Raw genomic sequence first — 14837 nt, 5'->3', positions numbered from 1 at the left:
TTATCGTTAAAGTTTGCTTTGGCACCCCCAAGTAAATACCAACTTTTCTTCTACTTTAAAACACTTTCAGTTTTTGGTGTTACTGCTCCTTTAACCTCTTGTCCTCCAACAAGTTTCAGTATTAGAATGTTCTTTATCTCATCAAATGTCAAATCTATATTGGTTCTGTTATACCATTTTAATGCAGATAATTCAGAATTCAGCTAGGTCCATACCATTATGCAGAGAGTACTTTCTCTTACTCTTTTCCAGATGTTATAGCTGCTGTTTTTTTTTTTATATCAATTAACCTAAATAAAACATCACCTTTTGCATTTTAAATGAAAAACCTTATTTAAGTGAAACACTAATAGCGACACAAAGCAGATAACCACATATAATTTGCCATACCTTCCATTCTGTACTATCTTCAACTCTGTAGCGGATCTGATATTTGTCTTGAAAGAGAAAATCCTTCAAGGCAGGTGGAGAACTCCAGCGCACACTTAGCTGATCCTCCAAGTCACCAACTCGACTCACATGGACATCTGATGGTGGGTCTGTGGTCACTGTAATGAAAAGCCAAGAACACCATAAAACAAAGAGCAAAAGATCAAACTGTAGAATAATGTTGATAATATATTTGATTCTAAGATTATTTAACATGCTTTAGACCAAGGTCATGTAGCTTCAAGAAGGAACTTTATTGCCCCTGTTTAAGAGTGTGATGTATTTTTTGTATGTTATCATAATTTTTTTCCCAAATGTTTTTTTTCCCCATTTTTGCATAACAATAAAACACTGCAGGTTTCCCCCAGGCAGCAGGAGTGGTGGGTTAGAGTATCTACTGCCTTTTTACCCTGGTACCCCTAGGATTCTGCAAGGTCTCGCCATACCAAGTCATATTTCTGGGAGTACCCTCTTGCAGCATAGGTGAGCTGTATCAGAGGGAGCATACTTTTGGGTATAACAGATTGTGCAGTTACGTTTTAGGCAAGAGTCTGGACCTAAAAGGTTTGGATTCAAGGACACTGCCAGGTAAGTTAGTTTGCCTCTGGGGCTCTGCATTTGGGGCACTGGAGTGAGTCTTTCCTTTTCATACAGAATAATCGGAGTGGGGTTAAGTGGAGTTGATGTAGGATTTTAAATTTAATGAATCTATCTTTAGTTGAGACTAAGTAGTCATAGGCCCTGTTGGTTGCCTCTTCACAATCATCATCCTCTGTCTATGCTTGTTTGTGTTAAATGGAGGTTCAAACGAGAACTAAAGCTTAACTAAAGAAGTAGGACAGAAATGTTGTACAGTATGATTTGGGCTTCTATACCAGCCCAAGGCAACTACAGCCCTTTAGCAGGGATGATCTATACCTTCAAAGATTCCCCAGTAGCTCCCCATGTTTTCTGCTGATTGACTGTCCTGAAGGGAGTTTCCCCATAGAGGTAACTGGGATGATGGGAGAGGTGGTGCTAGGTTGCATACTTTAAGTACTGCCATATATTATCATTATTTTAGTTAAATAACGATCATTATACATAGTTACATAGTTCATTTGAAATTAATAAAGCCAACAGTCCATCAACAGCAGCCCTTCGGTGTATCTCACAGCACAATTTACCCACATTATGGTAATAGCACATGAAGGGTCAAACAATTTGACACACCCAGGGGGAGCATTATTGCTAATGCAAAGAAATTTTATGCAACATTTTGCAGCCTGCCCACAAGCTAAAAATCCCATGGGTGGCAAAATGCTCAATTTCCATGAACTTTTAACTCTCTGTATAAATATATAAATCCCTTCAGCACTATAATTCCATGTTTCTCCGCATCTTCAGCTCATTAATGCTTATTGGAAGCAAAACCAGCCTATTGGGTTTATTTAATGTTTACATGATTTTCTAGTAGACTTAAGGTATGAAGATCCAAATTACAGAAAGATCCATTATCCAGAAACCCCCAAGTCCCGAGCATTCTGGATAACAGGTCACCCCATAAGGTGGATCTTTTTGGACAATGGGTTTCTGGAAAAAGGATCTCATATGATGTTTCTTTTATTAAACCTTTTCTAGGTTTAATTATTTAATTTAAACAAAACAGTTAATTTAAGGCATACCTGTATATTTATTTTCTTTTACCATATATACTCGAGTATGAACCAAGTTTTTCAGCATCCAAAATGTGCTGAAAAAGTCTACCTCAGCTTATACTCGAGTCAGCGGGCAGTAGCTGAGATTGCAGTCACTTTTAATCATTCCTATACCAACAGTTCACTTGGGGAGAGACTGCAATATCCCACAATGCCCTCTGTTGGTTATATGAAAGAATAACAGTGCGCCCTCTGTTGGTTATATGAAAGAATAACAGTGACTGCAATATCACACAGCGCCCTCTGTTGGTTATATTAAAGAATAACAGTGACTGCAATATCACACAGCGGCCTCTGTTGGTTATATTAAAGAATAACAGTGACTGCAATATCACACAGCGCCCTCTGTTGGTTATATGAAAGATTAACAGTGATGGCAATATCACACAGCACCCTCTGCACATGGTAGTGGGACAGTGGGACAATGCACACAGTAATCCGTTTGGCAATTCTCTGTCACCATCAACTTTGCAAAGAAGTCCCGTTGATCGCTGGGGGGTCGCTCTGGCAGAATGTGCGCTGCTGGGAGACAGGGCTGTAGTTGTGTCTAGGCTTATACTAGAGTCAATAAGTTTTCCCAGTTTTCGTAGGTAAAATTAGGTACCTCGGCTTATACTCGGGTCGGCTTATACTCGAGTATATACGGTAAATGGCCTTTGTGTAAAATGCTTTCTAATACATATCATACATACATCATACATTTACAAAAAATCCTATCATGATTATGACATGCATCACCATTATAAAATTAATTTTCTTTACTTCTCCTACTTGCTTCACACCATGTACGAGGCACAATACAGAAGCACAACTTAATTTGTTTAACCTGAAAACAACTTTTTTCTATGCACCCTTTGAAATATTTGTACATTTAAAGTTATCCTGAATGAACTTCTGCCATTTAAAGGCTTAAAGAAAAAGGTTACAAGGTAAACTAATTTGCACAGTGAATACTTCCTAGGGCTATGTTGTAGTGGGTCAAAGGCACATGTTGCAATGTATCTTACCCACATCAAGAATGTCCAAGGTTATTATGTCAGAGGTGGTGGATCCAAGTCTGTTTGAAGCTTCCACCCAAATTTCGTAGGGTGTGAAGAGAGCAAGATCCTTTGGGATATGGCAGGAGTAAGGCCCCATGGTGTGATATTCTAAACATGTATTATCTCTGCCGTACCACCTGGAAAATATAAGGCTCCTATTAGCATTCATCTGGTCCCAATTTAACACTTTTTACTATTATACCTGATTAGCTACAGAATATTTCATCACAAGCCCCTATCAAAATCCTATTTGACTTCAGAAACATTCCTAAAGAAAATGTTAAATGAATAAATATCCATGAGTTGTATTTTACCCTAAACCAGACTTGTACTCAGTGGAAAGTCTAATTCATGTTTTAAATTAGAAATACATGAAGAATGCAGACAAAAGTCATAAAGAGGAAACACAAGATCAATATATTTCTGCAAGCAGTGCTATGCTTTTTTGTACAGTAGAATAATTCTCAGCTGTAGGCCACGAAAACGTTTATTTTATGGATAACTCAACTGATCAGCAGGTGAAATTGTAGTAATAATACTAACCATCTCACCTGTATAAAATCATGCTTATACAAAGAACTGGCAAATAAGATACGTAAGTGGCCTTTAAAGGAGAAGGAAAGCTAGCAAAGCAGTTTGTTGCCAATAGATTAGCCACAACAGTGCAAGCTATAACACTATTTATTCTGTAGAATGCTTTACCATACCTGAGTAAACAGCTCTAGAAGCTCTCTAGGTTTGTTTAGGATAGCAGCTGCCATATTTTCTTGGTGTGACATCACTTCTTGCCTGAGTTTCCCTGCTCATTCATAGCTCTGGGCTCAGATTACAGCAGGGAGGGGAGGAGGGAGGGGGAGAGGAGCAAACTGAGCATGCTCAAGCCCTAGCCCTAGAGGATTATGCTGAAAACAGGAAGTCTGATACAGAAGCCCATGTGTACACAATAGAAGGAAAGAAATGCTGTGTTTCTTTTGACAGAGGACTCGGAGCAACATTACTTTGAGGGTTTACTGGTGTATTTATATAGACCTTTCTGATAAAACTTACTTAATTTTAGCCTTTCTGTCTCCTTTAAATTACAGTGACCACAGTTTATAAGCCATAATTTTAAGTCACAAAATAAAGACCTTTGGTTCAGATAACAACAATAGGTCATACAAACAGACAGAATGAAAATACATATTTAATAATAGATGCTTTAGATGTGTATGTCAGTATCCAGCATATATTTGTACTTAGAATCATACCTCAGTTTGTATTTCAGTGTGTAATTTGTATGCAGATATGTCTCCCCTTCACTTCCCGGAAGCCATTTGCAGGTCAGATCTTTCATATTCTTCGACCAGCAAGTTATATTGGTTGGCTTTTCAGGGGGCACTACAAAAGATAAAAAGCACATACAACAATATTCATGTTAGCAAAAAAAGTCAGGCAAATTCAATGCAACGTAATGGTTGTTTTTATCCAAATAATTCCAATTTTTAAAAATGATTTCTGCCTTTTTGTCTGTAATAATAAAACAGTTACTTGATCCCAACTAAGATATATTTAATCCTTATTAGAAGCAAAACCAGCCTATAGGGTTTATTTAATGTTTACATGATTTTCTAGTAGACTTAAGGTATGAAGATTCATGTGTGTCTTTATCTATAGCTAGGCTGTCATCATGGCATTATAGGCTGCCTGAATTATTATACTGTTGCATTTCTGTTAAAACCAAAAGTGCCAAGCTAAAGGCATCAAAGAAATCTAGTACAACTTATGTTTAGTACTCTCTCCAAACTCTCATACACTGCAAGGTGTTCCAGAATTATCATTATATTCATTTATCATTATATTTATATAATGGTGCTATTATATACAAAGATGTACACAACAAAACAAACCCTTGCCTCAGGGACCTTGCATTTCACATTTGCATAACATTGCATAACATTAACCAACATGTGCCCTATTAGTCATAGAAAACAACTATACGTTATAGTACAGATACACTATTAAACATTATGATCATGTTGCTTCCTACTGGTAGGGCATAACCCTAGATTGATCATTTAAGAGTGCAAATGCAGTGTATCCCTAAATGCCTAAATTGCTATGTGTTTTACCTACAATGCAGTGTTTTCCACCATAATTCCAACATAATTGCCTGAGGCGGACTAAGCCAGCCTAGGCACCTCACCTCCTAGTACCTGACCAGCACTCCATCATTGTAACCTTTGCAGGTGCCTCTTCTGCCTAGTTCCAACCCTGATAATTGCAGCCACTAGGTTGAGTTGTACCAGATGGTGCTTTACCATAGACAATGCAGTGTGACTATGAAGATTTTCATTCATCCAGGTCATGGTATATCTGGTATAGGTAAATCTAAAGCAACTGGACTTGCTGAGTAATCATAGAAGACGTTTCACTACTCATCTGAGCATAGACAATGCAATTGCGTTGGCATTTTTCATTATCTGTACTCTGCACTGATGTGCAGAATACTCATAATGTACTTAGTGTAATGACACTGGAGCACTCTTAAAGGAGAACTAAACCCCCCTGATGTTAAGTTCTCACTGGCCCCCCTCCATTGGCCACTCTCCCTGCCTCCCCCCTGCGCAGTCTTATCCCAGAGTTCTGTCCCCTCTTGAAATAGTGACCACACATGTAGAGTGAGCGCAGCGGAGCTCAAGTGCGCCATCTTCTTCTCTTCAGTAATCTTTGTGTCTTCTTCTTCCCCTTCGGCAATTTCCATCTCTTTCGGCGCATGCGCAGTTGTTGCGAACCGGAAGATTGCTCCAACTGTGCATGCGCCATTACGCTGCTCACTTCACAAAGATTACCGAAGAGAAGAAGATGGCACTGCTCTGCTTACTCTGTATGTTCGGTCACTATTTCAAGAGGGGACAGAATTCTGGGGTAAGACTTTGCAGGGGGGAGGCAGGGAGGGGGGCTGACGGAGGGAGGCTAGTGGGGACTTACCATTGTGGGAGGTTTAGTTCTCCTTTAAGCTCCAGGGTTCCCCAATGTCAACAGATGAACTTGTGCACACTTTTGGACAGGGTGTGGAAAAGATGTAATGGAGCCAAAGCAACTATGCAAAAGTTGAAAGTATATTTAAGGAATGCTTGCAGCAGCGGTGCCCCTTTTTGTATCACCACATCTGTTATTGCTGGTCATAAATAAGGCCTCACAGATTTAGGAGGAAGCACAGGGAGATTCACACAGTCAGGTTGATGACAAGACTTAATCCCAGGATTTCCCACCAAAACATTGTTCCCCTAGTCTATTTAATATGGATCCAATGCATTTTAATCACTCCGGTACTCAAAAAAAAATTCAGTATTAAATCATACACAAGAAGAGAACATTGCATTCATTTTTGTTTTTTTTGCTTTGTGCAGTGGATACATTTTTTGGGGTATATTGGTGTTTGAGAACAGATGTGGATTAATAATGGCCGATGTATTTTGTACACTCCTCATCAGAGTAGCCCCAGGTAAACGACAGCTTTACATTGACAAGAACTCTAAAGCTGAGACTTGTTAGAACATCCAAGTTTGTAATAGTTAATATATAAGATAGGGCTTTGAAATGAAAAATCAGCTAGTTCTACAAAAGCAGCATTCTTGTCCAATTGCTTGTTGTATGTTTGTGAAGGAGGATAAATGTAAGTACAACAAGGAGATTCCACTCCATGGATGTTAACAGAATAGTCCAGAGGCAAAGACAGAGTACTCAAGGAATGACTAAATAGAATACAGTGCTTGAATAGAATTGGAACAGTCTTTAGCATAACAGAAGGATGAGCATTTTAAAACATGTGAGTTTTTTTGTATTGTAGTTAGTATGCAGGTACTGTATACTGGATAGGGAGGCAGTATGTAAAATTACAGCCAGAATTATTATTGCTGTTCCAGACAGAAACTTATAAACCTGTAATTTTGCAGCCAGGTGAAAAAGCAAAACAAGTATCGTTTTAATAACCTTATGTGTTATAGAAGCAAGAATCCGTTGCACCACATAGCGTCATAACTACACGTTGCAAGATGTCCCTGCAAAAATATCTCTGGAAGGGCCAAAGTTCATCACAACCCATACTCACCCCCTGACCCCCACCTGCTCTCTTACAGGTAGGAGAGGGGATTTATCTACAGCTAAAGAGAAAACAATCCCTTTGGTCCAGACCTCCCTGCCCCACGTGGGATCTGCTTTCTCTACGGGTATTCCACTATGAGAGCGCAAGTCACGCGTGTAGCCTATTCTTTAGGGTGGTGGCACACATGACTACTTGGGGAAATTAGTCGTCCAATGACAAAATGCCAAATCTACGGACGACTTATCTCCCCAAAATGCCTTCCCGTCGGCTAGAATGTAAATCGCCGGCTGGATGGCACTCAGATCACTTCGCTTTCTGAAGTTGCCCAAAGTTTCCTTGTGAGGCATTTTGGGGAGATAAGTTGCCCGAAGAAGAAGCAATTTGTCGCAGGGTGACTAATCTCCCCAAGTAGCCACGTGTGCCACCAACCTTAGACAGAAGGATACTAAGGGAACCCTGGTCCAGGCGTGGGGGTAGCTCCAGGTTTCCTTTGCATTAATAGGTGCAGAAATGCTTGATTTGGAACAAGAAGGCAGAGGCAACTACAAGGAAGTGCAAGGAGCATTTGTGATGCAATTACCTTTAATGAATGGGGTTTTACTTGTAACTAAGGGGAAATTTGTGTGAACGCAAATGGCTTGCAGACGTAAATGGGCCCTATCATTTTGCTTCATCCATTATATTCTACGAGATATTCTATATAGATTTCTTGCATAAAAATTCAACAACTGTTGTTTATTACAATTATATAACAGATAGCTCACCTTTTCATATATTTTTGCATATACAGGCAAATAAATGGCCGCTTCCAATTTTATCCGGATAGCCGCCTATTTGCTTTTTATTCCTATGTTTGCATTTAATTTCTTTATGTGCCCATGTATACTCAGCACCCTACTAGTGAATATTAAAGTGTCTTTGAATTGGCAATGCTCTTACTTCTTTATAGCAAAAAAACTACTGTTTCAATATTATATTGTCTCATTAAATAGGACTATGTTGAAAATAAATCTTTTATGTGCTGTTAAAGAGTTGCCTTTTTCCCTTGGATTCTATTTCAGGTTGAACAGAGATCTGTCCTTCCAAAGAGGAATAAAGATATCTTTTGTTCCTATAAATCTTAATTAAAATGTAAATCTTGATAAAACACCTTTATTTCTGACATTTTTATAGTACTCATTAACTGCCCATTAGTCATCTGAAAAATAGCTAAATAACCTTTAAGTACATCTTAAATTTATGAAAACTACTGGATTTAATAAGAAATGTTCAGAAAAGAGGTTTCTCTGCCCCTGAGTAAGCAGCCTTGGGTGCATTTATCACCATGGCAAGACGACTGGGAGAAAATTATCAGAAAATGAAATACAATATTTAAAACAGATCTTAAATATTTAGAAGTCAAAGAAATAAACACTAAACCAAATAGAGTCGTACTTCACTTATTTGTAATTTTTTTAGCATGTAATGTTGGTTTTCTCTCTGCTCGTCTTATCTAAAGTTTATTATGTCTTAAAAGAATTGTTCAGTATAAAAATAAAAATTGGGTAAATAGATAGACTATGTAAAATAAAAAATGTTTCTAATATAGTTAGTTAGCCAAAAATGTAATGTATAAAGGCTGGAGTGACTGGATGTCTAACAGAGTACTACTTCCTGCTCTGCACAGATTGGTTACCAGACAGTAACCAATCAGTGACTTGAGGGGGGCACATGGGTCATAACTGTCTGCTTTTGAATCTGAGCTGCATGCGAAGGATCAATTTCAAACTTACTGATGTTATGTCCTATGTGGGTCACTGACTAACTCAGAGTTAGAGAGCTGAAAAGCAGAGTGTTCTGGCTTTTATGTTAAACATCCACTCACTACAGCCTTTATACATTACATTTTTGGCTAACTAACTATATTAGAAACATTTTTAATTTTGTACAGCATCTATTTACCCAGTTTTTATTGTTCCTTTCACAGAGCTTAGAACAAGCTCACGCAATCTATTAAGATATATGTACCTACTACATAAACTGTTATGTCTTTTGGGAAAACTTCAGTATCAAACGATGGGTCTAGAATAGTGAAAATGTGGTTAAACTAAAACAATATGTCTTTATATTCTCCCTCCCCCTACAAATATACATACATTTACTAGTATATTTCATTTTGTATAGCTTGCTGTGTCTTTACTGCCTTGACCTGAAGAATGAATTGCATTGTACTTGGAGAACAATTCATATTTATGCAAAAATGGAGCTCACACACATGTAAAATGAAAGAAGAAATGTTTGTAAGTATGTATTGGCCTCGACTTAAAGGGGTGGTTCACCTTTAAGGTAACTTTAATTATGTTGTAGAATGGCCAATTCTAAGCAATTTTTTTTATTGGTTTTCATATTTTTTATAGTTTTATAGTTATTTGCCTTTTTCTTCTGACTCCTTGCAGCTTTTCAATGGGTGTCGCTGACTTCCTTCTAAAAAATAAATTCTCTAAGGCTACCAATGTATTATTATTCAAATCAATGCATGGTTGCTAGGGTACTTTGGACCCTAGTTACCAAATTGTTTAAGATGCCAATTGAAGAGCTGCTGAATAAAAAGCTAAAAAAAGACATTGGATAAGACTGCAGATACCGATTTACCTGTATGCACATTTTATAGTTGCACCTGTTATTATTTTAAAGATAGGTGTTAAAGTCTTTGCACAGTTTTTTGGTGTGATGAACAGATGTGAAAGCTGTAACACCTAACTTCAAAGAGTAGGGCCTTTAATACAGGATTGGCATCTTTGCACCAGTGTTGTTTTTGCAACAAGGCTTCCACACTAAATTAGAGCCATACTACGTTACAGCTGCAATATGTTCTCTCGTACTTGTTTTCTAAAATAAATATTCCTCTTCCTGTAACTTTCTGTTTATTTTACATGTGGTTACTAATGGAAAGTCTAAAGAGAACATTTTACTACAGTAAATAATTGTAGGCATTAACCTTGTCATTTGCTTATTGAAGTAATTGGCCTAATGGCCTTACCTTTTGAGCTTTGTCAATGAAACACAAAGAAACCTATTAAAATGGCCATGAGTGAACGTGGGCAAAATACAGCATAAATGCTGATCTCTAGTTATTTTTGCATTCTCATAGTCAGGTTATTAGAATTGTGTCCATTTGTGTATTTTAAGTTTTGTCTGATTATTGTAGTATCCTAGACGAATCCTAGACTGTGGGGCTGCCCTCTCATCAGGGACAGTTAGTATGACGCTGACAACCTCTGCTATAAGTAATTTGCCTCTATTTAGTATTGGAAGCAGCCAAACTTAACTGGCTTGCCTACAAGTTGTTCATAAGCTATTACAAGTGCAGATAATGTTTATGTTTTTGGCTAGAAACCTTAGGGGTATATTTATTATGCTGTGTAAAAAAACAGTGGGATTATACACCACACATCGCCAGGCTTCAGTCTGTAAAAAACGGTGTAAAATTGGTACATACTTTTACAATATCAACATCAAATCTGGCATTTGCATGGCGTAAAATCACACAATGCTTGATAAACTTGCCATTTATTTTACACAGCTTTTTACACTATTTTTTTCCGGTGACTTTCATTTTAAAACGCTTTATCAACATGCCCCTTATTGTTTATTGATGTTTAGATACTTAAGACCAAAAACCGACCCTTTGTTAATGCAAGGTGGGGAAAACACATTATGAATGATTTAATTAACTTATGTTTAGTGCAGAAACTTTATAGGTGATGTTAGCTCTATAAAGTATTACTGTATGAATATTACTATAGCTTGTAGATCAGAGATATTATAATGTCAGAAATTAACCATTCACCCTAAGACTACATATGCATCACGTAGTCACCCAAAGTTGCCTTGTGAGGCAACTCTTATGCATGTGAGATGAATATGTTTACCACCGGAGATTTAAATTAACCCCATCGGAATGTAAACAACATTTTGTTGCCCATGGTGACATTAAGCTCAGATGACAAAGCATCCTGTCTGCCTTAAAGTCAGTAATCTACAGTATACTATGAAGCATCCAAAGGTTACAGAAGCACACCTTCATAGATTTTAGAAAAGTATAAGAAAAATTAAAAATGGAAGATTAAACATGATATAGTTAATGTTTTGGTTTTGTCAAAGTTACAAAAACCACAATGTTAACCTTAAATAAAAATAACAATGTTTTCTAATAAAAGTAGATGGGGGGTTATGTTATATTGGATAACTCCAGAAATGATCTCCTGTATGAAATTTATAAATTTTTGGAGAGCTTTCTAGAATGAGGTCCTGTATAGAAAACTAGCCTTGAAACTCTCACTGGCATGCAAACAACTGATATCTTCTTGTCTAGAATTGTCTAGTCTTGATGATAATGTAATGTTAACCCACCAGAGATACACAATTGGGCATCCATTCAGTATACATGCCCCTGTTTTCTAAGCCTGAGAATTAAAAACATACATCCAACATAAAGACATGAGCCCGCCAGGATTCTCCCGTCTTTGCCGTGACACACCAGGTTATCTCCTGACTGCTGCTTGGATCCATTCAGGTTGTTCAAGACCACACTTAAAGATGTGTTGTTGAGTATCTTATACAGCTCTGCTGGGAGCCTTCTCCCATTTAGGGTCCAGGACAGGTCCTCAACTTTCAGGTTTAAATCTGGGTCCACTGAGCAAGAAGCAGTTAGTGATGTTCCTATTGTTATAGTTGGGTCTTGTGGGATTATTACAGCAGGATCTGCAGATAAAATGAGAAGTAATTAGTGGGTATGTTACGCAGGCATTCTAGCTGCAGGCTTAAATTAGCATCAACAATATTTACTGGTTACTTAATCTGGTATGTGTAAGGCTTCTGCGTGAATCATTATGTACCTGTTTATTATATTTAGTGTGTTACCATGTATCGTTATGGCTTCAGATATTTTAGTAATTACAGTTAATCTCCAAGGAAGAGAGGGAACAATTTTAAATTGTCTGCAGCTTCAAACATTGATCATTACACATATCTTGTCTTTCAACTTTTTTTTGTAATGTAACAAGTTTAGGTGAATAATGAGCTATATTAATGATGTTTCCCTCAAGCAACTGATATTGTGACAATATAGGAGCAATTTCTCAGCTAGGCACAAGAACAACATTGAAAGTAACATTTTCTTTTTGATTCATAAAAACTATAACACAATTCTACATCATATGAATAAACCATAAGGAAAATTATATTATTGCAGAATTGTCAGGCTCTGCTGGGATTCAAGCCAGGAACCTTTACCTTAACCACTGGGCCAGGTGAGCAGCCTGTAGGGTTACCCACTGTATATTACCTGACAGTTGCAGTCCCAGTAGTCAGCCAATCAGGGCTACTCTGCCCTATTTAATGCCAGCCCTCCGAACACTCCTTGCCTGAGCATTGGCGTCCCAAAGTAGCAGTGTGGCATTGTCGCTAGCTAAGGCTACCTGCTCGAGCCTCCTTTCCTTGCCTTGTCTGAACTCTTCCCTGTCTTGTCCTGCCTGGCTCTGAACCCTGCCTTACCTTCCCCTTCCAGTTCTGCTCCAGTCCTGCTTTATACCTTGATCTTTCCTTGCTTTAACCTTGCCTTGACCTTACCCTGCCCAGCTTTCCTTGCTATTTTAAATCTTGCTCTGCACCTCACTCCAAACCCAACCTTAACTAGTACCTTTTCCGGCCTTGTCCTTGAACCGACCGTACCTTGCCTGTTCCTGATTACTGCTTTCTGTTCTGCCTTGCACCTAACCTGTCTTATATCCAATCCTCTCACTATCCAGTCCTCTCGCTATCTAGTCCTCTCGCGATCCAGTCCTCTCGCGATCCGGTCCTCTCGCGATCCGGTCCTCTTGCGATCCAGTCCTCTTGCGATCCAGTCCTCTTGCTATCCAGTCCCCTAGCTATCCAGTCCTCACACTATCCTGCCTTTCTGCTCCCATCCTCTCGTTCTGCTCTAGTCACCTTCTGCTCCAGTCTACTACTGCTCCAGTCTCCTTCTGCACTCTATCCCCAGTTTGATCCAATCTACACCTGTACAGTCCTGTCCCATTCAGTCTGTTCCTGTCCTGACCCTTGTCCTCTTCATCCTGTCTAGTCCAGTCCGGATCTTCGCCCTCTCTGTCCTGTTCTGCTCTGCACCTGTTCCAGTCTGATTCATCACCCTCATCACCCTGTTCCTGCCCATTTCCTGTCTGTGTCCTTTGGGTTCAGTCAGCTCTTGCCTAAAAGACTTGCTTTCCTCCTGCTGCCTCCACAGTACCCCCTACGTTATCCCTTACAAGAATACTATCTTGTGTGTGCACTGAGCCACGTTTAAAAATCCTTCTTTTCACAAGAACTTTTTTTTCATGACGAGACCCAATAAACGAAACTATGTAGACTCTAATATAAACAAACACGTCAAACCCTGGATCTCTGAAAACGTAACAATTAGGTATTTGCTTTCAACCAACAGAACCACAAATATCTCCTGACTGGTTTACTAAAACTAAGCAAACTTTGCATTTTTTATTACATTATGCTCTTGTGAATCCTCCTGGCTTTGCTGAAAAACCCCCATAAAGAATTACACGGAGGCTCAATTTAATTTACATCTGAAAGTGCATTCAAAATATCAGTATATCTGTTTCCTAACTTTGTACCAGATGTTCTGAATTTGAAGAGAAGCACTGACATTAAAATACAGCAAAATAAATTATCCATAAGTATCTAGAATTCAGTTGCATTAGTTCCCAAGTCTGTGCATTTGTATAGAAAAAAAGTCAGATGTTTCCATTCATATCATTATCAAATAGATTTTCTTGTAACAGAGCCCTTATATATTTTTGGACCCCTTAAGAGATATTCGGTCTGCTATCTCTACTGGTTTTATTAAAAGAAAGAATACAAGCATGACAACTCAGAAGTATATGGCACCATATATTTATGTATATTTCAACCCTATTCATGCATAGGAAGGCTGAACTGAATGGCATCATGTGGGATTCAGTGCACTACACCTATATGTGGATTAAAATGTAAACATATGGAGGAGCACATACAATCCATTAAGGATTATGGAGAAAGGCAGACACTAATGGAGGATAGCTGAAAATCAAAAAAAAGAAGAAGAGGCAAGGGCTTAGAACTCATGAGAAGTATGAAGAAAGAGCAAAGACAATGATGGGTTGTAATAAACGTTAATGTATTAACGCTGTCTTGACTAAGACACCACAGTGTAAATCACACATGTAGTAAAGGGATTTGGCTGGGTGATGTCCTAAATGGATGTCTGTAGATGTGCCCCAAGTGTTACTCAATTGATCTTTATTATTATTATTATTGTCCAACACATTCCCATGTAGTCCATGGTGCATGACCAAGCATCACAGCAAAATTTGTACAGAATATCAGGAATAATGTACTACAAATGTTACAAAATGTCAACTCCTATCTGCCCTCTGATGACATCTGTATCTCTGCAACACCTGTCATAACACAGTTTGCATACTTCTGGCCTGCAGAGTATCACACTAAGACAGTGGTCCCCAACCAATGGCTTGTGAGCAACATATTGCTCACTAACCCTTTGGATGTTGC

At 38.4% G+C, this 14837-nt stretch overlaps 1 protein-coding gene across 4 annotated transcripts in view; it reads right to left on the bottom strand.

The window, feature by feature from the left end:
• Positions 1-14837, bottom strand: part of crlf1.S (cytokine receptor-like factor 1 S homeolog) — a 77406-nt gene that overhangs the window by 15209 nt on the left and 47360 nt on the right. For all 4 annotated transcript variants that reach the window (XM_041579946.1, XM_018243702.2, XM_018243701.2 and 1 more), the window contains 4 exons: positions 11715-11993; positions 4414-4543; positions 3134-3303; positions 391-548 (listed from right to left, as the gene is read on the bottom strand). In XM_041579946.1, the coding sequence (XP_041435880.1) occupies positions 391-548; positions 3134-3303; positions 4414-4543; positions 11715-11993 (737 nt within the window). The remainder of the gene's footprint in view (positions 1-390; positions 549-3133; positions 3304-4413; positions 4544-11714; positions 11994-14837) is intronic.

This window comes from Xenopus laevis, chromosome 1S (genome assembly GCF_017654675.1).
Source record: "Xenopus laevis strain J_2021 chromosome 1S, Xenopus_laevis_v10.1, whole genome shotgun sequence".
NCBI classification, from domain to species: Eukaryota; Metazoa; Chordata; class Amphibia; order Anura; family Pipidae; genus Xenopus; species Xenopus laevis.
The sequence above is the reverse complement of the archived record's forward strand: the minus strand, read 5'-3'. Positions and strand labels throughout refer to the sequence as shown.